Raw genomic sequence first — 26622 nt, 5'->3', positions numbered from 1 at the left:
CAGTTTTGAAAATCTGAGGAAAAAAAAAAGACAATGGATTCTCATATGGAACACATGTTTAGATGAAAGATCAACAGCACAGTTACACAAATCAGTTTTTCCAGACAAAAAGAGGGATTGCAAACCAACTAGAAGAGACAAGTTTAGGTTGGAAATCTGTAACATTATTTTAAACAATGTTCAAGCTAAACTGAAAAACTGTTATTTTCTATACATAGAAATGATTTTTTTTGGTTTGCTGACAAGATTGCACTAGGCCACTGAAAAACAGGATTCTTTCAAGAGGGTGGTAATGCTTTTATGAGAGCTGGATACAAAGCTTATCAAATTTACTTTTGTTCAGAATGAAAACATTTTCTTCTCTTCTTAAATAACTGAGATTGATGGGATGGTTCTAAGCCCACACACAATACTGTGAAAACTTCACAGTAAGGAACCTGTGAAATGTTACTATACCCATTTCAAATTTCACAATTTGAAAAAGAGCCTTCTCCAAACTATCCGGCTTAGAAATATTATGGTCTATAAAGCTGCAGGCAGTATATCAAAAAGTGAGGTAAATGATGATGGCAGGATTTAAGCTCAATGTAAAACAGCTGTTGGAGGAAAATTCTGAGAGTGCCTTGGACTGCAAGAAGATCAAACCAGTCCATCCTCCAGGAAATAAAGCCAGACTGCTCATTTGAGGGAATGATATTAAAGGCAAAACTGAAATACTTTGGCCACATAATGAGAAGACAGGACACCCTGGGGAAGATGCTGATGCTAGGGAGAGTGGAAGGCAAAAGGAAGAGGGGCCGACCAAGGGCAAGATGGATGAATGATATTCTAGAGGTGACAGACTCATCCCTGGGGGAGCTGGGGGTGTTGACGACCGACAGGAAGCTCTGGCGTGGGCTGGTCCATGAAGTCACGAAGAGTTGGAAGCAACTAAATGAATAAACAACAAAACAGCTTCGGTCTCTACTTGGCATGATGGTAAGCACTAAAAGAAGACATTGTCCTTATGTCTAAACTTGTTTATACTAGCATATGGAATATGAAAAACATCACTATTTGCAGAAGTCCTATCTTTTGCAGATGAAAACAATAGCAGTCTTTCAATTTTAAGATACTCCATTTAATATATTATTCTCTTAATTTTGTTGCCAATATAGATGAGGTTTTTAATAAGGTCATATGTGTTCCTAGCAGTTTTTTTTCAACATGAGAAAAAAATTAAATTGACATAGGATACTATGAGAAGGAAGTGGTGGAGAAAGGCCTTGAATAATTAAATTCAATGTGACCTGTCAGCTTATGGTATAGATAGCAATATATCCACCTGTAGTCCACTATGCCTTCCCTGAACTGTCTTTAAATATCTACAGTCTTGCTGACTGTACCATCTGGTTCACAGCAGAAATACAGTGGTACCAAAGTGGTTACCTTTTCCATTCCATCTTCCTTAAGGCTGATGACATCCAAATCAAAATCTTTTCTTAAACCATTTGTTTTGTTGAAAGTAATTCGTCCTGTCAAACCATCCCAGCGGGCCTAGAAAACAGACAGGGAGATAGAAAAATGATTAAGTGCAGTATAATGTTTAGCTTCAGCTTTTATAAATCAATCAAAAATAGATTCACAATTTCTCTTCCTTGGTATAATTACTTTTGAAACTCTGATTAAAGTTATTGTATATTTTTCTTTAATTCAATAGTTCATCAGTAGCTAAGTAATAATGATGCTGAACAATACACATACTGAAGCCAGGAAGCAGATTTTGCATTAATGAAAAGCCATTTTTTAAGGAATTTTAAGGAATTTTGAATTACGATTTATTCCAGTATCATTCAACTTGTAGAATCATTAACATAATTTATTACAAAAAGTAAACCTTTTTGTAATAGGACAGTAATATTTCCATTCCCATATTATTGATGGTAACATCAATACATTTTAAATATCTACTTTGATCTCAAACTGTAATATTCATGGATTTTTATATTGATCCCAAATCTTCATAAATGTAAACCATATATGATATTCATTCAATCCATATAGGTAGGAAAAGGCACATACATGTCTTTTCTATTGTTGTTGTTGTTGTTCTTTCATAGATGTTCTCAAAATCTATTTTCTAAATACAGAACCATTCTATTACCTATTTTCAGCATACAGTATGTAATGCAATATGTAAAGTATAGTAACACATATAATAGTTTCAGTAATATCTCCACATCTAGTAGAGCTTCGGACATATATGAATTCCAATTCCCCTATTTCAAAAGTTGTTTTAGCAAGTTGATGAAACTTGTAGAATGGAACTGGAAAGCTAGGGGGCACATCATTCCCAGCTTCCCCTCCTCATTCTGCAATTCTTTGCAATGCAGCTGCATTGATACACCTAATATTTTCCCCAAAATTTTAGCTCTAGAATTTGGAAATCTATACTGTATTCTGCTTGTTGCATCCCCAAGAGGCTAGGGATATCACACCACCTAGAAGTGACTCAATAAGTGACTCTGCCTGAAGCAATCTTTATTGGATAAATGTTGTAAATAATCTCCAAGAATGTCTTGAAACTGGAGTGAATGTTCTAAAATGAGTACACATGGAAATTTGCAATATGTAATAAACTATTTATATTAGTTTAATATATGCAAAGATAAGAAATTAGCAGGGAATAAGAAAGTTTCGTTTAAGACTAGGCAGAGAGAAGAGATGCACTTTCTGTGGCAGCCCTATGTATATGCCAATTAAGTGCTTCCAGAGAAAAGGGACTACTGGGAGAAAACAAGTCTCATTCCAGGCTTAATGACTCATCAAGACACCACCAAAGTATCATGCACAGAAAGCAGAATAACAAACCAGGCAGGCAGATGTTTAACTTGTTGACTGATAGAGTTTTTGGAATGAATTCTGAAAAATAATATACAATAATATGCACTGACTCTGGTACAACCAATAGAGAGATTTAACTAGACATATTTTACAAAACGCCTACTTATCAGCAGATGGAAGAGAAATCTTTGCTGAAGGGAAAGAATTGCATTGGAAAACAGAAGAAGGTAATTCATTGTTAATAACAATCAATAACAACAACAACAACAACAATGGCAGGGCAAGCTACTATATATAAACAGGGAGCAAACCCCATCCTCACTAGCCCTGATGATGTTACCTAGTCAGATAATGAAATCTGCAAACAAGCAAACAAGCAAACTCAGAAAGCACCAAGGACTCTAAAGTACATTTAAATTATACAATCTGTAAAAAGTACTGCAATCATACTTGTTATATCTAACAATGTATATGTTTTCTAAGTAGCTATATATTTCTAAGACTTGTAACTAATGTTCATGAGATGCTGCTTCCCAACTCAGAGATGATGATGGTGGTGATTTTAATCACGAAAAATCTATTATGTCTGAATTTATATTTTTAATGTTGTGTACTTTATGTATTTTGGCCATTGGCTGGAAATATAGAACATTAAAACAGACCATCTTCAGCTAGGAAAATCATCTTGCTGATGATTTTCAAAATGTAGAAAAGGTTCACTTTATTTTGTCATTCATACCTAAAAGAGATGTTACCTAAACTTTGTTGGACTTTCCTGAGTAACCCAGCTAATAATGAGTATGGCTGACTTAATAGAAACTGCAGTATAATAAAACATGGGTCCCTGTTTTGATATTGCCTGTGCTGCATAGACCAATCACATTGTTTCTTCAAGCTCTGCCACAGTATATGCAAAGCATCAAAGGAGGCCAGTGAAAATGTCTGTGGTATTTAAAGTTTGTAATCATTCCAAGTTATCTTGCCACTCAATTTCAGATCTGATTTATCAGGGATGTGTCTAATTTTGCCAGGTTAGTATATGGGCCTATTTGTGATGCATATAACACCAAATAGGACTTTAAAATTAATCTTTTTATTGCAACAGAATTAAATGGATTACCTTTAGATCAATAGTACAACATACTATACAATTTAAATGTGCTGTTCTGTTTCCTGAAGTTTCCAAACTGCATCCATATCCTTAAAATGGGAAAACTGTCCTAGCAGTCCTTATTTTAGTATTTTTATAATTTATTCATAGTATCTGTAAAATTTTTAGTGCTAATGTGATGACCTGTAAATTTTTAAGGTCAGAAAGAAATCCATTTAGCAAAATAGTATGCATTTATATCCACCCAAACACACACTTACACAAAACACACTACCCAACCCCCTAAAAGTCCTATGGTAATGAAAGGATTCTGAAGCAATCAGAAGAGGAACTAAATTCTATCTCTAGGTATCCAGTTCTGTTGTTATAACAGTCAATTGTCTAAATAGGTCTATAAAATCTAGCTCAAAGCACTGCCATCTCAAAACAGAAGAAGGGAGGGAGGGAGGGAGGAGAAGGGATCAACCACTGGGAAAATGAAAAATAAATTTATTTGATTCTTTGGTGTTTAGTTCAGATGTAACCAAATCATTAGTATATAGAAGAAAACATGTCATTTAACTTCCTTCTCATCTATATCAGTGTTTGGAGCATAGTTTCCTTAGTACTATTTCCCCAAACAGATTTTTAAAAAACGTTTCTGTTCTCCCAGGTCTTAGGTGAGATGGCTGTGGAGCCCTTGTCAGTTGTGGTTTTTGTGGTATATGTAGTTTGTTTGTCCAGATATATGTGGTTTTCTTCTTTTTTATTATTTTTACTCATTTAATATGTAAGCCACCAAGAGTTGGCCAGCCTTTAAATCTACATACATACATACATACATACTTACATACGTACAGTACATACATCCTGCCCCAATTTCCAATAAGAGTTGAAATGAGGCAGTATTTAAATATTATGAGGTACAACACTCACTAGTTCATTTAGTATGTGTGAAACTTGCCACACAGTATGGATTGTTCTTGAGTGCATCACTCAAGATGCACTCTTGAGATGCACTCTTGCTTCCCTGTATGATGTAATATGTATGTATGACTCACTATCAGCAATTCTAGTATCATAGACATATGTTAGATAAATCTGAATATTGGCTTCCTTGTGAGAGAGAATAAATGAACTTTCAGGGGGAAAAAATGATGCTTGAAAACAAAGCCATTCATTCTCTGCATTTCAAAGAATGCATTTTTGAGACAATTCTGAAAACAAGAATAATTGTTTCAGTTTCCCAAGCTTGCAACAAATAGAAATTTACAAGAAGTTGAAATTCAGTAGTTTGCTTGCTTAATTCTAAGATTATTTCAGGTTTGCTGATCTTTTGAAACTTATTTCACCTTTTCTTTATACCAAATTGTACACTGAATTTTGGCAATCCTAACATAATGCTTCTTTGGCAAGGAGGGAAAATTGAGTGTAATATTATTTTATTAATTACTGGGACACTGAAAACATACTGAACATTATGTAGAAAAAGATAAACCATATTCAGTAAAGGTACAGACAGCATACTTCTGGAGGCCAGGAATGATCTATATGTACCTCTTTTATCAGATTCATAAAGCGGGGTCCAAATCTCCATGGCTTATGCCTGTGACACTGGAGGGAACTGACCGTCATTTGGAAGGCACGCTGGGACGCCACCGCTACCATGTACACGGCATCGTACACCAAAGCTGCTTCTGTCTGTTTTGGGGAAAAGACAAAAAACATGTGCGGGTCAGCATGGTTTAGAAATCTCACTTTCTTCTAAAGTGTTAGCCATTCCTCCTAATTTTGTGTTTTCTGCCAATCTGATAACTTTTTTGTTTGTTTGTACTTTGAAACCAATTGCTAGGACTTTGGGAAGTGTACAGGACAGCAGAAACAGAGAAAACACTAGAAACAGCATAAAAGAAACAGAGGTTTCCTAACAACTGCACTATTAGCCAAACTGTCTTCAGAGCCTTTCTGAATGTTAGAAGTGTTGGGGACAATTGTACTTGTTGGCCAGACTGTTCTACACTATGAGAGCTACAGTGGCTAACCTCTTCATATAGACAATTTATAAAAAATTTGAACAGCACAGGGGCCATACAGAGCTCTGGGCTGGTGACACTTGTCTCAGTGCTACTGTCCAAGCTGATGTGGAGCTATATATGAGAACTCTCTGGATGTGGTCATTCAGCCAAGTATGAATTCATCTACTAATGGTATCATTACAATTTAATCAATAAGGATATTATGAGTGACTGTTGAATAATACGGTCAAGGTACACAATTTCTATATTTCCCAAAAATAGTAAGCTAATAACTCTGTCAAAAAAGGAGATTGGATTAATGTCTCAAGTTTGTGTCTCTTGTTGCATTCCTATAAAGTGTTCACAATATGCTATTTCATAATCTGCCTGAGGAACTTGCCCAGTATAGATGTCAAGCTGACAGGTCTGTAATTTCCCAGGTCCTCCTCCTTCCCTTTCTTGAAAATAGGGACACTGTGCTCTCGTACAGGAGTACAGGTCTCCTCCAGTCTTTCTGGATATCAACAGCTCACCAACTCTTCTCAGTTTACAGTTAGTGATCATAGTTTCTTTGGTCCCTTAGGATGAAATTCATCTCCTCCCCCCTTGTGTGTGTGTGTGTGTCTTCGAGTTGTTGTTGACTCCTGGTGATTGCCTGGACTGGTCCTAGCAGTTTTCTTGGCAATATTTCAGAAGAAGTTTGCCATTGCCTTTTTGCAGGACTGAGAGAGAGTGACTGGCCCAAGGTCACTGAGCTGGCTTTTGTGCCTAAGGTGGAACTAGAACTCATGGTCTCCTGGTTTCTAGCCCACCACCTTAACCCACTACACCAAACTGGTTGTCTTTCATCTGGCCCTAGAGACCTGAATTCATTTAAAGTAATTAGGTGTTCTTTTCACCTTTTTTTGTTGTCAGCTGTAGCTCTCTTCTTCACTACTGCCACAATAATGACTAATTAGGGCTTCATTTCCTTTCTGAGAGCAGACTGATGTTAAGACATTCTGCCTCCTCACCATCACCTATTATCAATTCACCCCTTTATCCTCACAACAAATCTATAGCCTCTTTGTTTTCCTTCTGTGTATGTCACATCCCCCAAGCCTTTTTTGTTGTTTGAGCATTTTTCAGAAGCCATCCGAAAATGTATTTCCTATATATGTCCCTTCCCCTGCCCCCGCCCCCAGAATTTTAGAAAGCTCTGTATCTATCCAGAGCTTTAAATGTTTCTCATTTTTCTTTCTGCTAGGAATTTTGTGATTCAATTATCTTGTTTAATTTTTTTTCCTATTCTTTCAAGATACTTTTCTACATCAGCACTGGCATCAAGTCTTGAAAATCTGCCCACTGGGTTTGGCACTAGCCACAACGTCAGGAGTGGTGGAGTGGAAGTTAATCTGCAAGACTATAAGAGCTCTCAGAGGCTGAGCACCCCAGAAGATCGGATGTGAGGCCCTCTGGTTAAATCTGGGCTCAATTGAGGCTATTGCTGTTTACTGGACTCCCTGCTACAGCTTTCACTGCCTGATGTGCTAGATTCCATTGTTGGTTGTCAGTGGCACTCCAAAGTGTATAGTTCTCCTGCTTATAGGTGGCAAGGAGTATGGGACAACCCAGGAGTTCTTGACCACCATGGCAACAATGGACAGACTATTTATCTACCTGATCACATCTACAGATAGTCAACTGGTGGCCCTTTTTACTGTGACTCATTTCTTGCTAGAAAGGGATAGGCTGCAATATTTTCTAGTGGGCCTTTGTGAGGAGTATTCTAATATCTGGCAGATAAAGTCTCCTAGATTCTTGCACAGTTGGACTCTGGGCAAGTCCTGTCAAAGTGATAGAAATGTGATCTTGTCTGCTTATCAGGGAGGCATTTGAACTTGATTCCTGAGGAAGCGGACAGGAAGAAGAGCTGAAGACTGGTCAAACGTAACATAAAAGATATTTCAGTCCACAGAAAGAAGGGCAGGTGTGGGAAGTGTTTCAGGAGGGACCCTCCCTAGTTTTCTGGAGAGTAAAAGGAGAGGAGGGGAGAAATACTTTCAGTCTTGCAAGATTCTGTTAAAGTAACCTTAGAAAAAGATAGAGTTAGTACTCACAGTTGTGCTTTTTGTCTGGACTACCTCGAAGGGCTAACAGTCCTTGAGTGTATGAACCTGGCCACCTCTATACTAAATCCATGCAACTCCTGGCCATCCAGGAGGTGATATTTTGTAAGCCACTTATAATCATGACAGGCTGAGGCAGTCTATAGATTTCAGATCAATCAATCAATTTTTAGCAGAGTTAGATTTCCAGTCAAGGTAGCTGAAATTTCCCACTATCATATGCCTCTTTGAAAATTTCGTGATTTCATACAGAATAATCTCATCCATATCTTCTGTTGTTCAGGAAGTTTATAATAAACTTTCATGAAATTATCACTTTTGTTTCAATGTATTCTTACCCAAACATTCTCAACAGAATTTCCATTCTATGGTTTGTGAATTTCTGTGTAGGCATATGCTTTTTTATGCCCCACATTTATGGCTTTATAATAAATTACCTACGGCAGTATGCCTAAGTTTAGACATTTGTTTTCTGGACCAGCAAAACTTTGAATCAGGCCACTAATGAAAATTTGCTAACAATTTAAATGACAGCCTCACATTGTTTAATTGGTCTCTACTCATGATTTGGTTAAAAGACTAACATCTCCAGTGAAAGGCAGCATTAATTATTATTAAGCATCTCCGTTATTCAACAGTTAATTGCATGACCTGAAGAAGGAAAAATGGCTTTGACTGTTTTTTTGAGGCAGATAGTTATATAATAAACAGTCAACATGTACTGTTGTACTATTCTGATTTTTCAGTTCCTAAAGAACATTTTCCAAAAGGGAAAAAATATGTGATAGGTTACAAGTGCAAAATAGTGTCATTTGCCCTGCCCTACAAAATTTCAATGAGTGAAGTAGAGAAGCTGCATGATTGTCCTGACAAGATAACAATATTGTATAACAACTGGGCTAATCCACTTTGTAGATACATGGCTATGATAGGCTTGCAAATCCTTCAGGAAATTAACAGATTAGTTCTCTGTTTCATTAAACTACATACATCATTGGAATCATAGGTGATCTGAATTTATCAGTTACTTTTAATTGCAAAACAACTCTGGAATCCCTTTGAAGTCTCAATCAATAGAACAAATTAGTATTACTTGTGAGCTATTCCTGTACTTTGTTATATTTATATGCTGCCTTTCTTCTAGAAAGCAGAAAGTTGAATACTTAGGTTTGATTGGTTCAAAGTCACCCAGTGATGTTCCATGGCTGAGGGTGGGCTTGACTCTGGATCTTCCCATCCTAGTCCAACATATAGTATTATCACCACACCATAGGCTCCAAACTTCTCACAAGCAGGAACAAATTTAACCACAGTCTGCAAATTGAGAATCACTTTGAATTGTTTAGCAACATATCACCAGCTTCCTATTATTTTTCCTTTAGAATACTGGATGCAAGAGAAGAGACTTCAGGACATAAGAACAGCTGACAGATGAGACTACAGGTAGTCCTCACTTACCAACCACAATGGGGACTGACAACTTTGTAACTAAGTGGTGCAGTCATTAAGTGAAATGCAGATTTATGACATCAGTTCCAGCTGCAGTCGTTGAGTGAATCACTGCAAGTTGTTAAGCATGACATCACGTGACTGTGACTTCCTGCTGGCTTCCCCATTGACTTTGTCAGAAGCCGGCTGTGAAGGTCACAAATGGTGTTCACATGACCGCGGGATACTGCAACAGTTGTAAATATGCGCCGGGTGCCAAGCACCTAAATCATGATCATGTGACCACAGGGATGCTGCAATGGCCACAACTTCAAGGACCAATTGTAAGCCTCCTTTTTCAGTGCCATCGTAACTTCGGTCAGTGAATGAGTGGTCAGTAAGCAAGAACTTCCTGTAGTTATTCAGAGATGTTAAAAGCTACATAAGTAGAGAATCCATCTTCACAAGATTGGAGATACAAAAGACTTATCTTCATTTCTTGAGGCACACATCAATCAATAAAACTTTTAGATATGCTACCCCAAAAATACCAGAGGGGCTTCCTGAGGCTTCCATTTGCTAATCCTGCTTGTACTGTAATGAGTGACCACTACTCTGGCTAGTTTGAATTCATTTCTATTGACTCCAATATTTTTGAACTACAGATATTTTATTAAAGGTGATGGGAACCCAAGAGTTTCACATAGCATATTACAAACACATGCATTTCTTGTATTGCTATAAAACTACTCTGTTCAAGCCTTTGCATTATTTAGTTTCAATTTTAATTGTGTCAGTTGCTAGGGCCTGCTTGGGTAAAGGTTAAGGAAGGTGTTTAACTATTATAAAGAATAAATAAACACATACTATTATAACTTAAAATGTTTACATAAGACACAGAAATGCAGATTACACCTTCCTTTCCTGGATGAGCTCTGTAATAACATAGGGATTTGACAATAGCCATTAGAAAAGTGATCAATATTGCCACACACTACATGAAGAGAACTACCCTCTCTTACATCTTCACATTATGCTAGTACCTACCTTAATGAGGTAATACAAGAAGGTATTATAGACAGGGCGGCCTTGGCAACATAAGTAGAATATGCAATACTTGAATAATAATGCAATAGTTTTTAAAGTGATGAATCTACAGTAGCTGCTACCTAAGCTCTTATGACAAGCTCTTTTGGACTAGCACTGTTTTCAACGCATTTGCAGGTAAACGCTGCCTTGTAGAGAACAAGATTCTGGGTTATCTCACTTTCAGTGGCACTGCTGAAAATGCAGAACAATTGTTCAATGACATTATAAAACTATCCCTGCTTTCTGCTCAGTTGTGGCTATCTATAAAAGTTTAGCATGGACTCCATCTACCTAAACTAGCATTTTCTAAGTTTCTTTCTATACAAAACATACTTTGCTGCACAGAATGTCAGACTAATTGCATCCTGAAAGGAATCCCTTATTCAGCATGATTTCAATTGGTTTAACTATGTACATAATTGTTATCAGGGTGGTTCCAAAGATGTTGTTCCAGATCTCATAGAGATATGAACATAACATCTGTCTGCAGCTCTTTAATGCAACCATATCTTTGCCTAGGATCACAGAGCAGATCCAATATGTTATCACTTTTTTGTCACCAACCCACTTAGAATTTGCTTGCTTGTCACTAAAATAATATAGCTTCCTATTTCATTTCAGATAGTATTTTGTCACTCACAGTCATCATGCCATCCAGGAGCCCAGTCTCTGGCTTGGGTGGTGCCTGTAATCTTTCCATTGACCATTTTTCAACAACAGAAGCCACCTGTGTATTGTCAATGTTGAGCAGACGAAATCCAGTCATATTGACTCCACTGTATCTATAGGGTTCCAGGTCTAGTGCAAACAAATCCTGTATTATCAAGATTTTGTTGGTGATGCAACAACAAAAGAAAAAGATACAGTGTTAATGATAAAATGAGTCACTTTGTATTGCTTCAACCCAACAGCATGAAAAGTGCCACACTGGATTAACTTCCAATTTAATTACTTTCCAATTAATTATATTTCACCAGCTAAAGCATTATTCTTTAAGCACTGTCTAATACATAAAACATTATTTTCTACTAACAAATGCCAATCTTGTGCACTTAAAGCTGCAGTTATACAGCTGAATGTGAAATCTGATTTTTGTCTTTTGCAATTTCTACCAAATCCCTAGTGATATTGAATATTTATTTTTGTTCTTGAATCCAAATTTTCTAGACACTACATACATTATAAAAACCTAAATAATGATGAGGTGAATATGATTTATTAGATATCATAGATATGATTTGTGATAACACAGAACTTCAGATATTTACAGCATTATATTCTAAGCAAGGTGCCCAGGATTACATGGGGCTGATTTATATTATCTTTGTAATAATGTTTCTGCTTGAAAACACACACTGTCATGCGCTGCCTACCTCTGAATAACGTTCAGACACTGGGTTGCAAAGCAGGCTCTGGTTTATTTCAGGATAGGTACAACGTTGTTAGAAAAAGCTGAGAGTGACAGGAGCGCGCCGGTGCGGGGTTTAAATACCCCGCGCCGGTCAGCGCCCCCTCGCCCTCGGTCACGTCACCCCCCTTTGTCCCATGCGTTGCCCTGCCATTGGTTGAGGGTTTCTAGGATCGCCCATCCGCAGGTTTTCATTCTTCTGCTGATTGCTTTCAGCTGGGCGATCCCCGTGGTATTGCTGCTGATGGCTTGGGTGGCTCCGTGATCCGTTTATCTATTGTTTGTTAGCCGTTAGTCGTTGTGGGTTGATGGCTACTTAACTTGTACCCCTTCACCTATTTCCTTGTCATTGTCATGAGTGCCATTGCGCTGATTACTTTAGCTCAACGGCACTCATGACATACTGCCCCCTTTCCGAATAGTGTTCTCCCCCGGGTTTCTGGGTTTCCCCCATGGAGCTGTCAAAACGCCATTTTTTTTTTTTTTTTTTTTTTTTTTTTTTTTTTTTCAAAGTTCCCGCCGGAGTAGTTGTCGCCCCTCCCTTTGCTCCTCCCTCTACCACGTGCCTTCCCAGGGTGTGTCCATGGTGCGCATGCTCGGGTTCTGACCTGGCGTGCGCATGCTCCAACCACACCCTGTTTGTTTGGCTCAGTTCGGCGAGGCGAGAGGCGTGGCTGGTCGGGTGCTGCTCAGCTCCAGGTAGGGCCCTTTTTTGCTTATTTGGAGTGCGTCGCCTTTGTTGTGTCTCCTGGGCGTTGCCCCCAGGTTGCCCTGTTGACTTGCTTGCCACTCCCCCGCGGCCAAGGGGCGGGGGGAGGGTGCTGGCGATCGTTTGTCACCACCCCGTGGGCCCGGGGCGGGGGGAGTGAGTCCCGGGGGGGGGAAGGTCCACCCAAGTCGCGGGCTTGGGGGGGGCCCCTTCCCTTGGGGCACGGGAGGCGGGGGGAGGCCTGCGGGGGGGGGGGTTGGTTTTGCTGACCTTGATTGCGGTTTGTCGGGGTATGCCCGGTGGAATGCTCTGGTCAGGTCAGGCGCTTTAACGTTGTGCGCCGCCACCCATTCCGGGTGGGGGAAGTGTTTCCACCTGACCAGATAGTGTAGGGTTCCTCGTTGCTTGCGTGAGTCGAGGATGTCCCTTATCTCGAAGTGGTGTTGCCCGTCGATCATAAGCGGTGCGGGCTGAGGCGTGCTTGGGTGCCATCGGGAGGTGGTTGCCGGTTTTAGGAGGCTGGTGTGGAACACCGGGTGGAGCCTCCGGAGGTTGTGTGGCAGGTCCAGGCGTATTGCTACCGGGTTCACTATTTGCGTGACTCGGAACGGCCCGATGTACTTAGGCCCCAGTTTTTTCGAGGGTTGGGTTGACTTTAGGAACTTGGTGGAGAGATAGGCCATGTCCCCCGCCTGGAACGTCGGTTGTTGGCGCCGGTGCTTGTCGGCCTGCTCTTTGTAAGCAGCCTGTGCCTCCTTCAGCGCCGCCGTGATTACTGGCCATGCTTCCGCGATCTTCCGTCCCCAGTCGCTGGCGTCCACCTGGGGTTCCGGGGGTTGAGGTAGCTCCGGTATGGGGACGAAGTCGCGCCCCGAGACTACTTCGAACGGGGTTTTTCCCGTGCTCGTGTGGACGGCGTTGTTGTATGCGACTTCGGCGAACGGGAGCAGTTCAGCCCAGTCGTCCTGGTGGTAGTTCGTATAGGATCGTATAAATTGCTCTAAGGTGGCATTAAGAACCTCAGTGGCTCCGTCCGTCTGCGGATGCCAAGCCGTAGACAGGGCCTGTTGGGTCCCCGTCAGCTTCAAGAAGGCCCGCCAGAATTTGGAGGTGAACTGTGTGCCCCTGTCGGTCACCACACGTGCGGGACATCCGTGTAGCCTGTACACGTGGATGAGGAAGAGTTTGGCTAGTTGTTGAGAGGATGGGACTGACGTGCAGGGGATGAAGTGGGCCTGCTTTGAGAAGTAGTCCTTCACCACCCAAATGGCCGTTTTCTTCTGGCTGGGTGGGAGGTCCACTATAAAATCCATAGAGATTTCCTCCCATGGGCGGGAGGGTTCTGCCACCCGTTGCAATAGCCCCGCGGGTTTGCCTGGTGCCCGTTTGGCCCGAGCGCACGTTGGGCAGGACGCCACGTAGGTTTTTACGTCTCGCCTGAGCGCGGGCCACCAGAATTGCCGCCGTGTTAGGTGTAGGGTCTTGAGGAACCCAAAGTGTCCCGCTTGCTTGGCGTCGTGTGACCTATGCAAGATCGCCTGGCGTTGCGAGTCCGGGACGTAGATTCTGCCTTCCCCCCATGCTAGGTCTTGCGCCATCGTTACCTTGTCGGGGTTTGCCAGGAACCAGGGGTCGGTTTTGAGGGCGGCGGCGAGGTCCGTGCGCATTCCCCCTGGTAGTTGCGGTTGCCTTCTTTCCGTCGCCGGTTGTCCCGCCGTCGGCTGCGCCGTAGCGTCGAGCTGCCTCCGTGCGCCGCTTCGGGTGGTCACGGCCATCCCCAGTTGCGAGGCGGATAGGACCGTCCCAATGGTGTCTGGGGCGGGCTCTTCGTCTTGGGGCAGCCGGGAGAGGGCGTCGGCCAGGAAGTTCTTCTTGCCCGGCATGAACTTCAACTGGAAATCAAAGCGGCTGAAGAATTGTGCCCATCGGACCTGTTTTGGGCTAAGGCGTCTAGGCGTTCGTAGGGCCTCGAGGTTCCGGTGGTCCGTCCAGACCTCGAATGGTTGGGTGGCTCCCTCGAGTAGGTGACGCCATGTCTCTAGTGCCGATTTCACCGCGAAGGCTTCTTTCTCCCAGACGTGCCATCGCCTCTCTGTCTCGGAGAACTTCCTTGACAGGTAGGCGCATGGTTTCAGGAGCCCCGTGGAGTCTTTTTGTAGGAGGATGGCTCCCAGGGAGAAGTCTGAGGCGTCGGCTTGGACCACGAACGGCCGTTCTGGGTCCGGGTGCGCGAGGATTGGCTCCGTCGTGAACAGCGCTTTCAGCTTGTCGAATGCGGTCTGGCACGCGGGAGTCCAATTCAGCACTGTGCCTGGGTTCTTGGCGCGTCTGGTGTCCCCCACCCCTTTGGTTTTGAGGAGGTCCGTTAAGGGTAGGGCTATCTCAGCGAACCCCCGGGCGAAGGACCTGTAGAAATTCGCGAATCCCAGGAAGCTCTGTAGTTGCCGTCTGTTGCGGGGCCGCTCCCAGTTTAGTACCGCTTCGACTTTTGCGGGGTCCATCTCGATGCCGTCCCCGGAGATTCGATACCCCAAATAGTCTAGGCGGTCTTTGTGAAACTCGCACTTTGTGGGCTTTGCATAGAGCTGCGCCCTTCTGAGCTTGTCGAGGACTTGCCTGACTAAGGTTACGTGTTCCTCGTATGTTTTTGTGTAAATAAGGACGTCGTCGATGTAGACCAGGACCCCTTTAAACAGATGTTCATGCAGTACCTCATTGATGAGCTGCATGAACACCCCAGGGGCCCCCGCGAGTCCGAAGGGCAGTACCTTGTACTGGAAAGCGCCTAGGGGGCAGTTGAACGCCGTCTTCCATTCGTCCCCCTCCCTGATTCGGATGCGATAGTACGCCTCGCGCAGGTCCAATTTGGAAAAGACTTTGCCCGTGGACAGGTGGGCGAGCATGTCCTTCACCAGGGGTAAGGGGTATTTGTTGGACAGGGAAGCCGCGTTTAGGCCCCGGTAGTCGGTACAGAGCCGTAGGGTCCCGTCTTTCTTCTCCCGGAATAGGACGGGGGCTCCGACCGGTGAGCATGCTGGCTCTATAAATCCCCTGTCTAGGTTTTTATCGATGAACTCCCGGAGGGTTGCCATCTCCTTCGGGGTCATCGAATAGATCTTTGGTCTAGGTAGGGGGACGTCGGGCAGTAGGTCGATTCGGCAATCCGTCTTGCGGTGGGGGGGTAGTTGGTCTGCCTCTGCTTCTCCGAAGACCTCGGAGAAGTCGGCGTATTGTTCCGGTAGGTCTGCAGTGGTAGCGGCGTTGTCTTGTGTGGTCGCCTCCGCTCGTCCTACCGTGGGGTTGCTTTTGCCAGCTGGTACTGGTGCTCGATACTCGCCGTCGCCGAATGTGAAGGTGCGGGTCGCCCAGTTGATCCGCGGGTTGTTTTTCGCGAGCCATGGCATCCCCAGGACTGCAATGGGCCGTCCGATGGGCGTGACTACGAACGATGTGCGCTCGGTGTGAGTGCCCATTTGCAGGGTGACCGGCTCGGTTTGTAGCGTGGCTGGTTTCCCCCCCGCTGTGGAGCCGTCCAGCTGGTGGAATGCCAGCGGCGTGGGGAGGGGGAAGCAGCGGAGTTCGAGTTTGGCGACTAGGTCGGGGTGGATAAGGTTTTTTGAGCACCCCGAGTCCACTAGTGCCGCGGCCGTGGTGGCTCCGTTGCCGGCAGAGAGTTGAATTGCTGCCAATATTACGGAGCTTTTGTCGTTTCGTTGAGGTGGTTCGCGTTGCTGTCCCGCCGCCTGCCTCGCCACGCGTTTCAGGGCAAGCGGGGAGCATTTCCCGCCGGCTGGTCGGGGTCGGTATTGTCCTCTTCTCCCCAGTAAGCGTCCCAGCCCTCTTCCGGTGTCGCTGTGGCCACGGTCATTCGGCGGTGAGGGGGCGGCCCCGGGTTGGGTGGTTTGGGGCTAATTTTCGGGGCGGGCTTGGGCGCGCTGGTCGGCGGTCGGTTGGCGAAGCAGTCCGCCGTCTTGTGCCCTAATTTGCCACACCTCCCGCAGGGCTCCCGGTTGAACTTCTTTTTAGGGTATATGGGGCCGGCCATCCCCCCGTGTGGTGCGGGTACCTTTTTCCCGACGTAGTTTGTGTCTTCCGTGGTTGTCATAAGGAAGGTGCGGTGCGCGTGTTCGGCTTTCCCCGCGAGGTGGATCCACCCGTGTAACGTTTCTGGGTCGTCGCGGTAGAGGGCCCATTGGAGAACGTCGCGGTTGAGCCCCTTTTTGAAGATTTCCAGCAGGGTGGTCTCAGACCAGTCGCAGACCTTTCCCGCGAGGGCTTTGAACTCCAGGGCGTAGTCAGGGACCGTGCGTGCGCCCTGTTTAAGTCTCTGGAGTGCGCTTTTCGCCCGTACTTTGGCTAGGGGGTCTTCGAAATAGTTTTTCATCTCGTTGATGAAAGCAGGGAAGGTGGCGAGGGCGGGGGAGCTGGACTCGTACAGTTGGACGTACCAGTCCGCCGCCCTGTCTTGGAGTTTGATTGCCACGGCGCCGATCTTGTCGGCCTCGGAGTCATAGGAGTGTCCGTGCCTCCCCATGAACTCCCTAGCGTTGGTGACGAAAAACGAGAGTTTTGAGGGGGTCCCATCGAAGAAGATGGGGAAGTCCTTTGGGGCCCGGGCGTTTTGCGCGGCCCCGCCTCTCGCTTCCCGGGATGTGGTGTCGGCCGCCTGTGCCGTCTGCTGGCTTTCCGCTGGCTCGTGTGGGTTCGGTGCTTCGCTCGGGGTGTGGGCTTGTGCGGGGACGTCATTGGGTGGCGCGGGGGGCATAAGCGCCTGGAGCATGGTCCGGAGTTCCGTCAGCTGAGCCCGCATGGCCGCGAGTTCAGCTCGTGCCTCCTCGTCCACAGCCCGCACCGCCGCTGGGGCCGGTTCCGTTGGCGCGTCCTCGGGGGGGGGGGGTTCATCGTCCCTCCGCCGCGGGTCCGCTTCCTCCTCCGTCTGATGGGTGTCTCCGTCGTCCTCCTCCGTGTCGAGCACCGTGGGGCTGTCGCTCCACGCCCGTTGCTGGGGTGCGATGTGGGGCGCGGGGTCCTCCGCTGGTTTCGGAAGTCGTGCTGCTCCCTCCCGCGGTCGGGTTGCCTCCGTCGCCATCTCCCCTTGGGGTTGGAGCTGAGGCTCGGGTCGGGTGGGGCGGGCGTCCATGGCTCCGGGAGTCCGCGGTGCCTCTGGCCTCGGTCGGTCCTCCTCTGTCTCTTGCCGCGCGGCTCGCCCTCCTTGCCCGCGCCGTTCCGGCCTCATCTTGCTGGTCTTCTCGCCGTCTACTCCTCCCGCGGCTCGTTGTCGTCCGGTGGGGCTCGGCGAGGCTGAGTTTATGACTCTCAGCTTTATGTCATGCGCTGCCTACCTCTGAATAACGTTCAGACACTGGGTTGCAAAGCAGGCTCTGGTTTATTTCAGGATAGGTACAACGTTGTTAGAAAAAGCTGAGAGTGACAGGAGCGCGCCGGTGCGGGGTTTAAATACCCCGCGCCGGTCAGCGCCCCCTCGCCCTCGGTCACGTCACCCCCCTTTGTCCCATGCGTTGCCCTGCCATTGGTTGAGGGTTTCTAGGATCGCCCATCCGCAGGTTTTCATTCTTCTGCTGATTGCTTTCAGCTGGGCGATCCCCGTGGTATTGCTGCTGATGGCTTGGGTGGCTCCGTGATCCGTTTATCTATTGTTTGTTAGCCGTTAGTCGTTGTGGGTTGATGGCTACTTAACTTGTACCCCTTCACCTATTTCCTTGTCATTGTCATGAGTGCCATTGCGCTGATTACTTTAGCTCAACGGCACTCATGACACACACACACACACACACACTGGCATACATAGAAAATAATGACAAATTGATTGGCCAATGTTAAGAATAATTTTACATCCCTGAAAAAGTCAACAACATTATAAAAAATATAATTTTACAATTTAGGAGCTCTATATTTCTCTTGCCTGCTAACTGGGGTAAGTTGCTGTCACTGTATCTGATGTATGTATTAAACCAGTGAAAAAGCAGTTCCATGCAAATTAGAGGTTTGAGAAGCAGGAAAATAACTGATATTTTAAGTGATACTAACTTGCATGACACATTTCAACATCATGTCATGGATATCATAATAACACGAAAGAGTATAAGCCATTTGTCAGGGTGTGGAATTTTTTTTCATGAAAAAGGTCTTGGTTATATTAAATCTCATGAAAGAGTATTATTAGTCTTTGTCTGACATCTATTGAACCATTCCCATTGTTTGGATTATTGAATTGTTTAATAAATTATAGGAGACAAAGCACATTTTAGATGCTGTAGATCAGAGTTTCCCAAACTGTGAGGTGTTCCTCCCTTGGAGAGGTGCAGACAGAGTCCAGAGGTGGTGTGAAGAACCTTTTAGTTATATTATTACAATAAATCTACCTTTCCCAAAGCTTCATTGTATTGTGTTCATTGTTCATTTGTGTTCATTTTGGTAATTGGATTTTTAGCAGTGGTGTATACATTAAGATTACACTAAAGGGAGGTGTGATGGCAAAATGTTTAAGAACCCCTGCTGTAGATAATGCCAAGTTAGCCTTTTATCCTTCATAAAAAAATAATACTTTCACCAGCTAAAGCAAGTTTGTTTTATTTCATTTATTTATTTATTTATTTATTCATTCCTTCAGCAAAGGATCGTTACCTTGTCGTGGTGCTGGAGCTTGAGCACCTCAATGATGCCATGAGCTAAACTGTGAAGGGCCACCCAAGACGGGAAGGTCATGACAGAGAGGTCAGACTAAATGCGATCCCTGAGGAAGGTAATGGCAACCCACCTCAGTATTCTTGCCGTGAAAACTAAATGGATCAGTACAACCAGAGATATGTCGGTATACCATCGGAAGATGAGACCCCCAGGTCGGAAGATGGTCAAAATGCTACTGGGGAGGAACAGAGGATGAGCTCAACTAGCCCCAGACGTGATGACGCAGCTAGCTCAAAGCCGAAAGGACGGCTAGCTGCCGACGGTGCTGGTGGTGAACGGCGAATCCGATGTTCTAAGGATCAACACACCATCGGAACCTGGAATGTAAGATCTATGAGCCAGGGCAAATTGGATGTGGTTATTGGTGAGATGTCAAGATTAAAGATAGACATTCTGGGCGTCAGTGAACTGAAATGGACTGGAATGGGCCACTTCACATCAAATGACCACCAGATCTACTACTGCGGACAAGAGGACCACAGAAGAAATGGAGTAGCCTTCATAATTAATAGTAAAGTGGCTAAAGCAGTGCTTGGATACAACCCAAAAAACGATAGAATGATCTCAATTCGAATTCAGGGCAAGCCATCTAACATCACAGTGATCCAAATATACGCCCCAACCACAAATGCTGAAGAAGCTGAAGTAGAGCAGTTCTATGAGGATCTGCAGCACCTACTGGACAACACGCCTCAAAGAGATGTTATTTTCATCACAGGAGACTGGAATGCTAAGGTGGGCAGTCAAATGACACCTCGAATTACAGGTAAGTATGGCCTGGGAGAACAAAACGAAGCAGGACACAGGCTGATAGAATTTTGCCAAGACAATTCACTCTGCATAACAAACACTCTCTTCCAACAACCTAAGAGACGGCTTTATACATGGACTTCACCAGATGGACAACACCGAAATCAGATTGATTACATCCTTTGCAGCCAAAGGTGGCGGACATCTGTACAGTCGGTAAAAACAAGGCCTGGAGCTGACTGTAGTTCAGATCACGAACTTCTTCTTGCACAATTTAGGATCAGACTAAAGAGATTAGGGAAGACCCACAGATCAGCTAGATATGAGCTCACTAATATTCCTAAGGAATATGCAGTGGAGGTGAAGAATAGATTTAAGGGACTGGACTTAGTAGATAGGGTCCCGGAAGAACTCTGGACAGAAGTTGGCAGCATTGTTCAGGAGGCGGCAACAAAATACATCCCAAAGAGAGAGAAAACCAAGAAGGCAAAATGGCTGTCTGCTGAGACACTAGAAGTAGCCCAAGAAAGAAGGCAAGCAAAAGGCAACAGTGATAGGGGGAGATATGCCCAATTAAATGCAAAATTCCAGAGGTTAGCCAGAAGAGATAAGGAATTATTTTTAAACAAGCAATGTGCGGAAGTGGAAGAAGACAATAGAATAGGAAGGACAAGAGACCTCTTCCAGAAAATTAGAAACATTGGAGGTAAATTCCAGGCCAAAATGGGTATGATCAAAAACAAAGATGGCAAGGACCTAACAGAAGAAGAAGAGATCAAGAAAAGGTGGCAAGAATATACAGAAAACCTGTATAGGAAGGATAACAATATCGGGGATAGCTTTGACGATGTGGTCGGTGAGCTAGAGCCAGACATCCTGAAGAGTGAGGTTGAGTGGGCCTTAAGAAGCATTGCTAATAACAAGGCAACAGGAGACGACGGCATCCCAGCTGAACTGTTCAAAATCTTGCAAGATGATGCTGTCAAGGTAATGCATGCTATATGCCAGCAAATTTGGAAAACACAAGAATGGCCATCAGACTGGAAAAAATCAACTTATATCCCCATACCAAAAAAGGGAAACACTAAAGAATGTTCAAACTATCGAACAGTGGCACTCATCTCACATGCCAGTAAGGTAATGCTCAAGATCCTGCAAGGTAGACTTCAGCAGTTCATGGAGCGAGAATTGCCAGATGTACAAGCTGGGTTTAGAAAAGGCAGAGGAACTAGAGACCAAATTGCCAATATCCGCTGGATAATGGAAAAAGCCAGGGAGTTTCAGAAAAACATCTATTTCTGTTTTATTGACTATTCTAAAGCCTTTGACTGTGTGGACCATAACAAATTGTGGCAAGTTCTTAGTGGTATGGGGATACCAAGTCATCTTGTCTGCCTCCTGAAGAATCTGTATAACGACCAAGTAGCAACAGTAAGAACAGACCACGGAACAACAGACTGGTTTAAGATTGGGAAAGGAGTACGGCAGGGCTGTATCCTCTCACCCTACCTATTCAACTTGTATGCAGAACACATCATGCGACAAGCTGGCCTTGAGGAATCCAAGGCTGGAGTTAAAATCTCTGGAAGAAACATTAACAATCTCAGATATGCAGATGATACCACTTTGATGGCTGAAAGTGAAGAGGAACTGAGGAGCCTTATGATGAAGGTGAAAGAAGAAAGTGCAAAAGCTGGTTTGCAGCTAAACCTCAAAAAAACCAAGATTATGGCAACCAGCTTGATTGATAACTGGCAAATAGAGGGAGAAAATGTAGAAGCAGTGAAAGACTTTGTATTTCTAGGTGCAAAGATTACTGCAGATGCTGACTGCAGTCAGGAAATCAGAAGACGCTTAATCCTTGGAAGAAGAGCAATGACAAATCTCGATAAAATAGTTAAGAGCAGAGACATCACACTGACAACAAAGGCCCGCATAGTTAAAGCAATGGTGTTCCCTGTAGTAACATATGGCTGCGAGAGCTGGACCATAAGGAAGGCTGAGCGAAGGAAGATCGATGCTTTTGAATTGTGGTGTTGGAGGAAAATCCTGAGAGTGCCTTGGACTGCAAGAAGATCCAACCAGTCCATCCTCCAGGAAATCAAGCCAGACTGCTCACTTGAGGGAATGATATTAAAGGCAAAACTGAAATACTTTGGCCACATAATGAGAAGACAGGACACCCTGGAGAAGATGCTGATGCTAGGGAGAGTGGAGGGCAAAAGGAAGAGGGGCCGACCAAGGGCAAGGTGGATGGATGATATTCTAGAGGTGACGGACTCGTCCCTGGGGGAGCTGGGGGTGTTGACAACCGACAGGAAGCTCTGGCGTGGGCTGGTCCATGAAGTCACGAAGAGTCGGAAGCGACTAAACGAATAAACAACAACAATTTATTCATTCATTCATTCATTCATTCATTCATTCATTCATTCATTCATTCATTCATATACCTGCTGTATGTCCTGGCTATAATGAGAACATTCTATTAATCTTTCACAATGGTAGAAATAATCCAGTGAGGAAAGAAAGGGGAAAAAAGAATAACTTCTTTCTGCATATTTTAAATCTCTTCAAAATGTGAGAATGTTACATTTATAAAATATATTAATAATAAGCTGATTTACTTAAAATGATATTAAACTAGGGGTGGGGGGTTTGTAATGGCATTGGCTTTTATGGTCAACTTTTGTACACAGAAGATAAGTCACTGATCTGTTAGTTATTCTTTGAGAAGTTTTTTTTAATTTAATTTTTTTTAATCCTGCCTTTATTATTTTTATAAATAACTCAAGGTGGTGAACGTACCTAATACTCCTTCCTCCTCCTGTTTTTTCCACAACAACAACTCTGTGAGGTGAGTTGGACTGAGAAAGAGTGACTGGCCCAAGGTCACCCAGCTGGCTTTCATGCCTAAGGCAGTCACAGTCTCCTGGTTTCTAGTCACCTTAACCACTAGACCAGACTGGCTCTTACTCTCATTTTGGAATATCTCTGCCTTCAGTTAACAAAATCCTTGAATAACATAGGTCCCTGTAAGTCAGTAGCATATTGAAAATTTGATTCAGTTAAAGTATAACCAGAAAGTATTAAAGATACCAATCTAATATTGTGACTCATTTCTCCATTTTAAAGAAGTCCTATGGAAACCTTAAGGACAACTATCTAGTTCAGCCTTCTTCCACCTGACATATTGTATTCATGTTGAGTACAAAAGCCTATTGTTCACAGCCATCATGATCACACATCCCCAGAGTTTTTGGTTGAAGATGACTACCCAAGATAAAATAACTACGAACTTCATAATCGACCAACTTTGTTCTTTTTCTCCTGCCCAACATTTTCCAGGATATGCTGTTAAAGTGTGAGTTTTTCACAGAATTAATTAGCAAGTTGGAGATAGATGAAAATGGAGTGGGTGGATTGCTTACTGTGATGGATATGCCAAGTCACCTTGTTTGCAAGATCTGACTACCAGCAACATTCATTTTTAGCAGAATATTTTTTTAAAAAAATTACTATGACTATACATAGAACACTGGCATAAAATAAGCTCTTCAGCTATTTCTGTGGTAATGGTACAAATAATTACTGAAATATTTTACCAGAGTTGTAAAAAAGTAGTGATAGTATTCAGTCATCATTCCCATGGAGAGAATCTGTTTAAGAAAGAGCATAGTGAGGAAATTAACCAAAGTGAGAAACACAGTACAGGTAATAAAAATTGATTCTGTAATAGTGCAGTTTTCAACTTTCTCAGGATGCAGAATCTGTAAGTTAAAAACAAAAATCCAGAACTCCTGATCAAGAAGCAAGCTCTAGTAAAAGAAAATTGCCTGCATTCAAGTAAACTTTATTTTTCTTTTTTTCTTTCTTATGCCTTCAGTCTTGTGGAATCCCAGCAAGCTCTCATTACGAACTCTAGGGTTGCGCAGAACACAATTTGCCAAATTCTGCTCTAATATACCAAATGACCCTATTGCAATATCTTCATAGACCATAGAATACTACAAAGCAGTAGCGGAAGGCAGTATACATGAAGCTGAAGAATAGCGACCAATTTCTTCATACTTTTAATAGCTGTTTGATGAATACAATAACAACAGAGAAGTCACACACTCCTCCTGTCCTTCTGGTGAGGGCTTTTTGATATAATTTTAAGGTAAATAAATTGAACTGGAGGGTAGCAATGCAAAGAAAACATATTTGATGCAGTTCATGGTTGGCAGAATGAAATAGCTGCCTGAGGAAGAGTATTTTGAATGTCAGGAAACATCAGCAATGGTTTAAATTTATTATCATTGAAGTTATACTACCAGGGAAAGGGGAAGGTGTCAGTGGGATTCTTCCCCCTACCAGGTACTAAATAACTTGACTGGCTGTTGTGTACCTTGCCTTGTATGGGAAGGGGAAGCTGCTATTTGCTATTCTTCTTCAGTCAGTACAAATGTCTAGTCTGCACTGAATTAGGGACACAGAAATCAGCACCAATGACTAAGACAATATTTTGTCTTTTTTTTTTACAGCATTTGTATTTCACATTAATGCAAATCTATTTAAAAAAAACTGCCCAGAGTCATTGAGAATTAGATGACATACATGTTAATAAATTATTATTATTATTATTATTATTATTATTATTATTATTATTCTCTGTTCAGAAATCAGGGGGCAGAATTATCAAATAAATATGATATCACTGTGCTCTAGACGTCATAAACCATCTGGATATCTCTATTTCTAGTTCCAAAACACAGACCTACACAAAAAAATATTTCTGTATCATCTAAGTTCTATTGAATCCTTAGCAAACATTTATATTTATTCTGTATTATAATAAAACAACAACAACATGAGAAATGTAAAACCCACAACATGATGGTTACCTTCCATTATGTGTGATTAAGTTAAGACCAGCTGACAATATCTTTGTCTCTACATAAAAACTAGCAAGCTTTAACAGAGTAATAATGTTTGAGGAAAGCAGTCAGTTCCAGCTCTCAGAACAGCAGATAGCTGGCTGTTATATTAAAGTGCCGTCTGTATATTTCAGTCTCATATGGTTATCACGAAGGGGTCTTCTGTGCACAAGCTTTTAATGTAAATATATGGCAGTCCATTTGACAGAATAGCCAAATATTTTTTTTTCTGTACAAAATACATAACTGATAGGTTGAATAAGCCACAAAAGATTTGGGAATGATCTATGGCTTGGAAATCCAACAGCCACTTTGGGTACTCATAAGCAGAAATAAAGCTGAACGATGAGGTCCAAATTTTAATAATAATATAATAATGATATCATTAATCATAATAATATGGTTCATATAAATCAAAATATTTAGCTACATACACAGACCTTTCCTACTTTCTAAGGTTACTACAGACGGTTGCTAATTTTTGTAGCACCTGTTTAGTAATCCTATATGCCCATATGATGGTGTAGGGAGCATTTCTTTATTATCTGCCCACAGAAACCAATTTTATATAGGAATTCCTTTGGCACCTCTGTGGAAAGGGTAGGAAGTTGCTGTCATTCTAATCCACATTGAAATGTCTAGTAATTGGCTTTGGAATGAAGTCGCATTTCTCAGAGGTACTCTGTCAAGCCCAGAATGCTAGCGATAAGCATGAACAATGCCAAATGGAGCAAGATCGTCTTTTTTCCTCCACCAGCCTTCCTTCTGATAACACATGTAAGCTTCCATCTCTACTCAGAAAAGGCATATTTTATGCTTTACTGTCATGAATGAGAGAGAGGAGCTAGTCCTGCCCCCTGTTGATACTATTCATGCTTATCATCAGCATGAACAAAAAGTTTTCAGCTTTTACTCAGTTGCAACCCATTAGGGTTTTTGTCTGAAATTTCTGGAAAGAGATGTTGAATTCAATTCCAATATTATAAATTCTTTCAATGTACTTTGTCCAGAGTACCAGTACCTAGGCTAATTTTTATAATTAAAGTTACCTGTGGGCATTCTTAATATCATTTTCTGGCAGGCACTTCTGGTATAACTATTGCTCTTTCCAGAGAATTCTTTGTGTTTCATTCACGGTGCTCCACTCTCCTATTTGCTAGTCTTTTTCTCTGGATAGCTGAGTAAGATGCATCAGAGGGAAAGTCAGACACACAGAGCAAGTAATTTGTTCTCTCTCGTTCTAGTCAAATGTCTCTTCATACAGTACACACATATATTTAGTTCTTTTAGAACAGGACTGCTAAAGCTTAGCAGAAATCCTTGGAAGGGACTTCTATTAGCCGTATGTTCTGTCCTTATATCTATTCTCACCCTGACTCACCAGCACAACTAGTAAGTTGGAACCCCACTGAAACTGTCAAGTACCATACCTCTCATTTCCTCTGCACTACGTTATTACTTCTGGCAGGCTTCCTTCAGCCTGTTCTATTCCTTTCTTCCATGAGATATTAGCAGAATACAGAACAGAATTCTGTATTCAGTACAGTACAGGGACTGACAAATGAACCAGATCATTAA

At 43.1% G+C, this 26622-nt stretch overlaps 1 protein-coding gene across 1 annotated transcript in view; it reads right to left on the bottom strand.

The window, feature by feature from the left end:
- The window catches only part of GRIK1 (glutamate ionotropic receptor kainate type subunit 1), a 169391-nt gene that overhangs the window by 45132 nt on the left and 97637 nt on the right, over positions 1-26622 (bottom strand). The window contains exons 5-8 of the mRNA XM_063304710.1: positions 23731-23784; positions 11194-11367; positions 5471-5614; positions 1429-1536 (exon numbers count right to left, since the gene is read on the bottom strand). Coding sequence (XP_063160780.1) covers positions 1429-1536; positions 5471-5614; positions 11194-11367; positions 23731-23784 — 480 coding nt within the window. The remainder of the gene's footprint in view (positions 1-1428; positions 1537-5470; positions 5615-11193; positions 11368-23730; positions 23785-26622) is intronic.

This window comes from Candoia aspera, chromosome 5 (genome assembly GCF_035149785.1).
Source record: "Candoia aspera isolate rCanAsp1 chromosome 5, rCanAsp1.hap2, whole genome shotgun sequence".
Taxonomy (NCBI): Eukaryota; Metazoa; Chordata; class Lepidosauria; order Squamata; family Boidae; genus Candoia; species Candoia aspera.
Note: the sequence above shows the minus strand (reverse complement) of the source record. Positions and strands in the feature narration are given on the sequence as shown.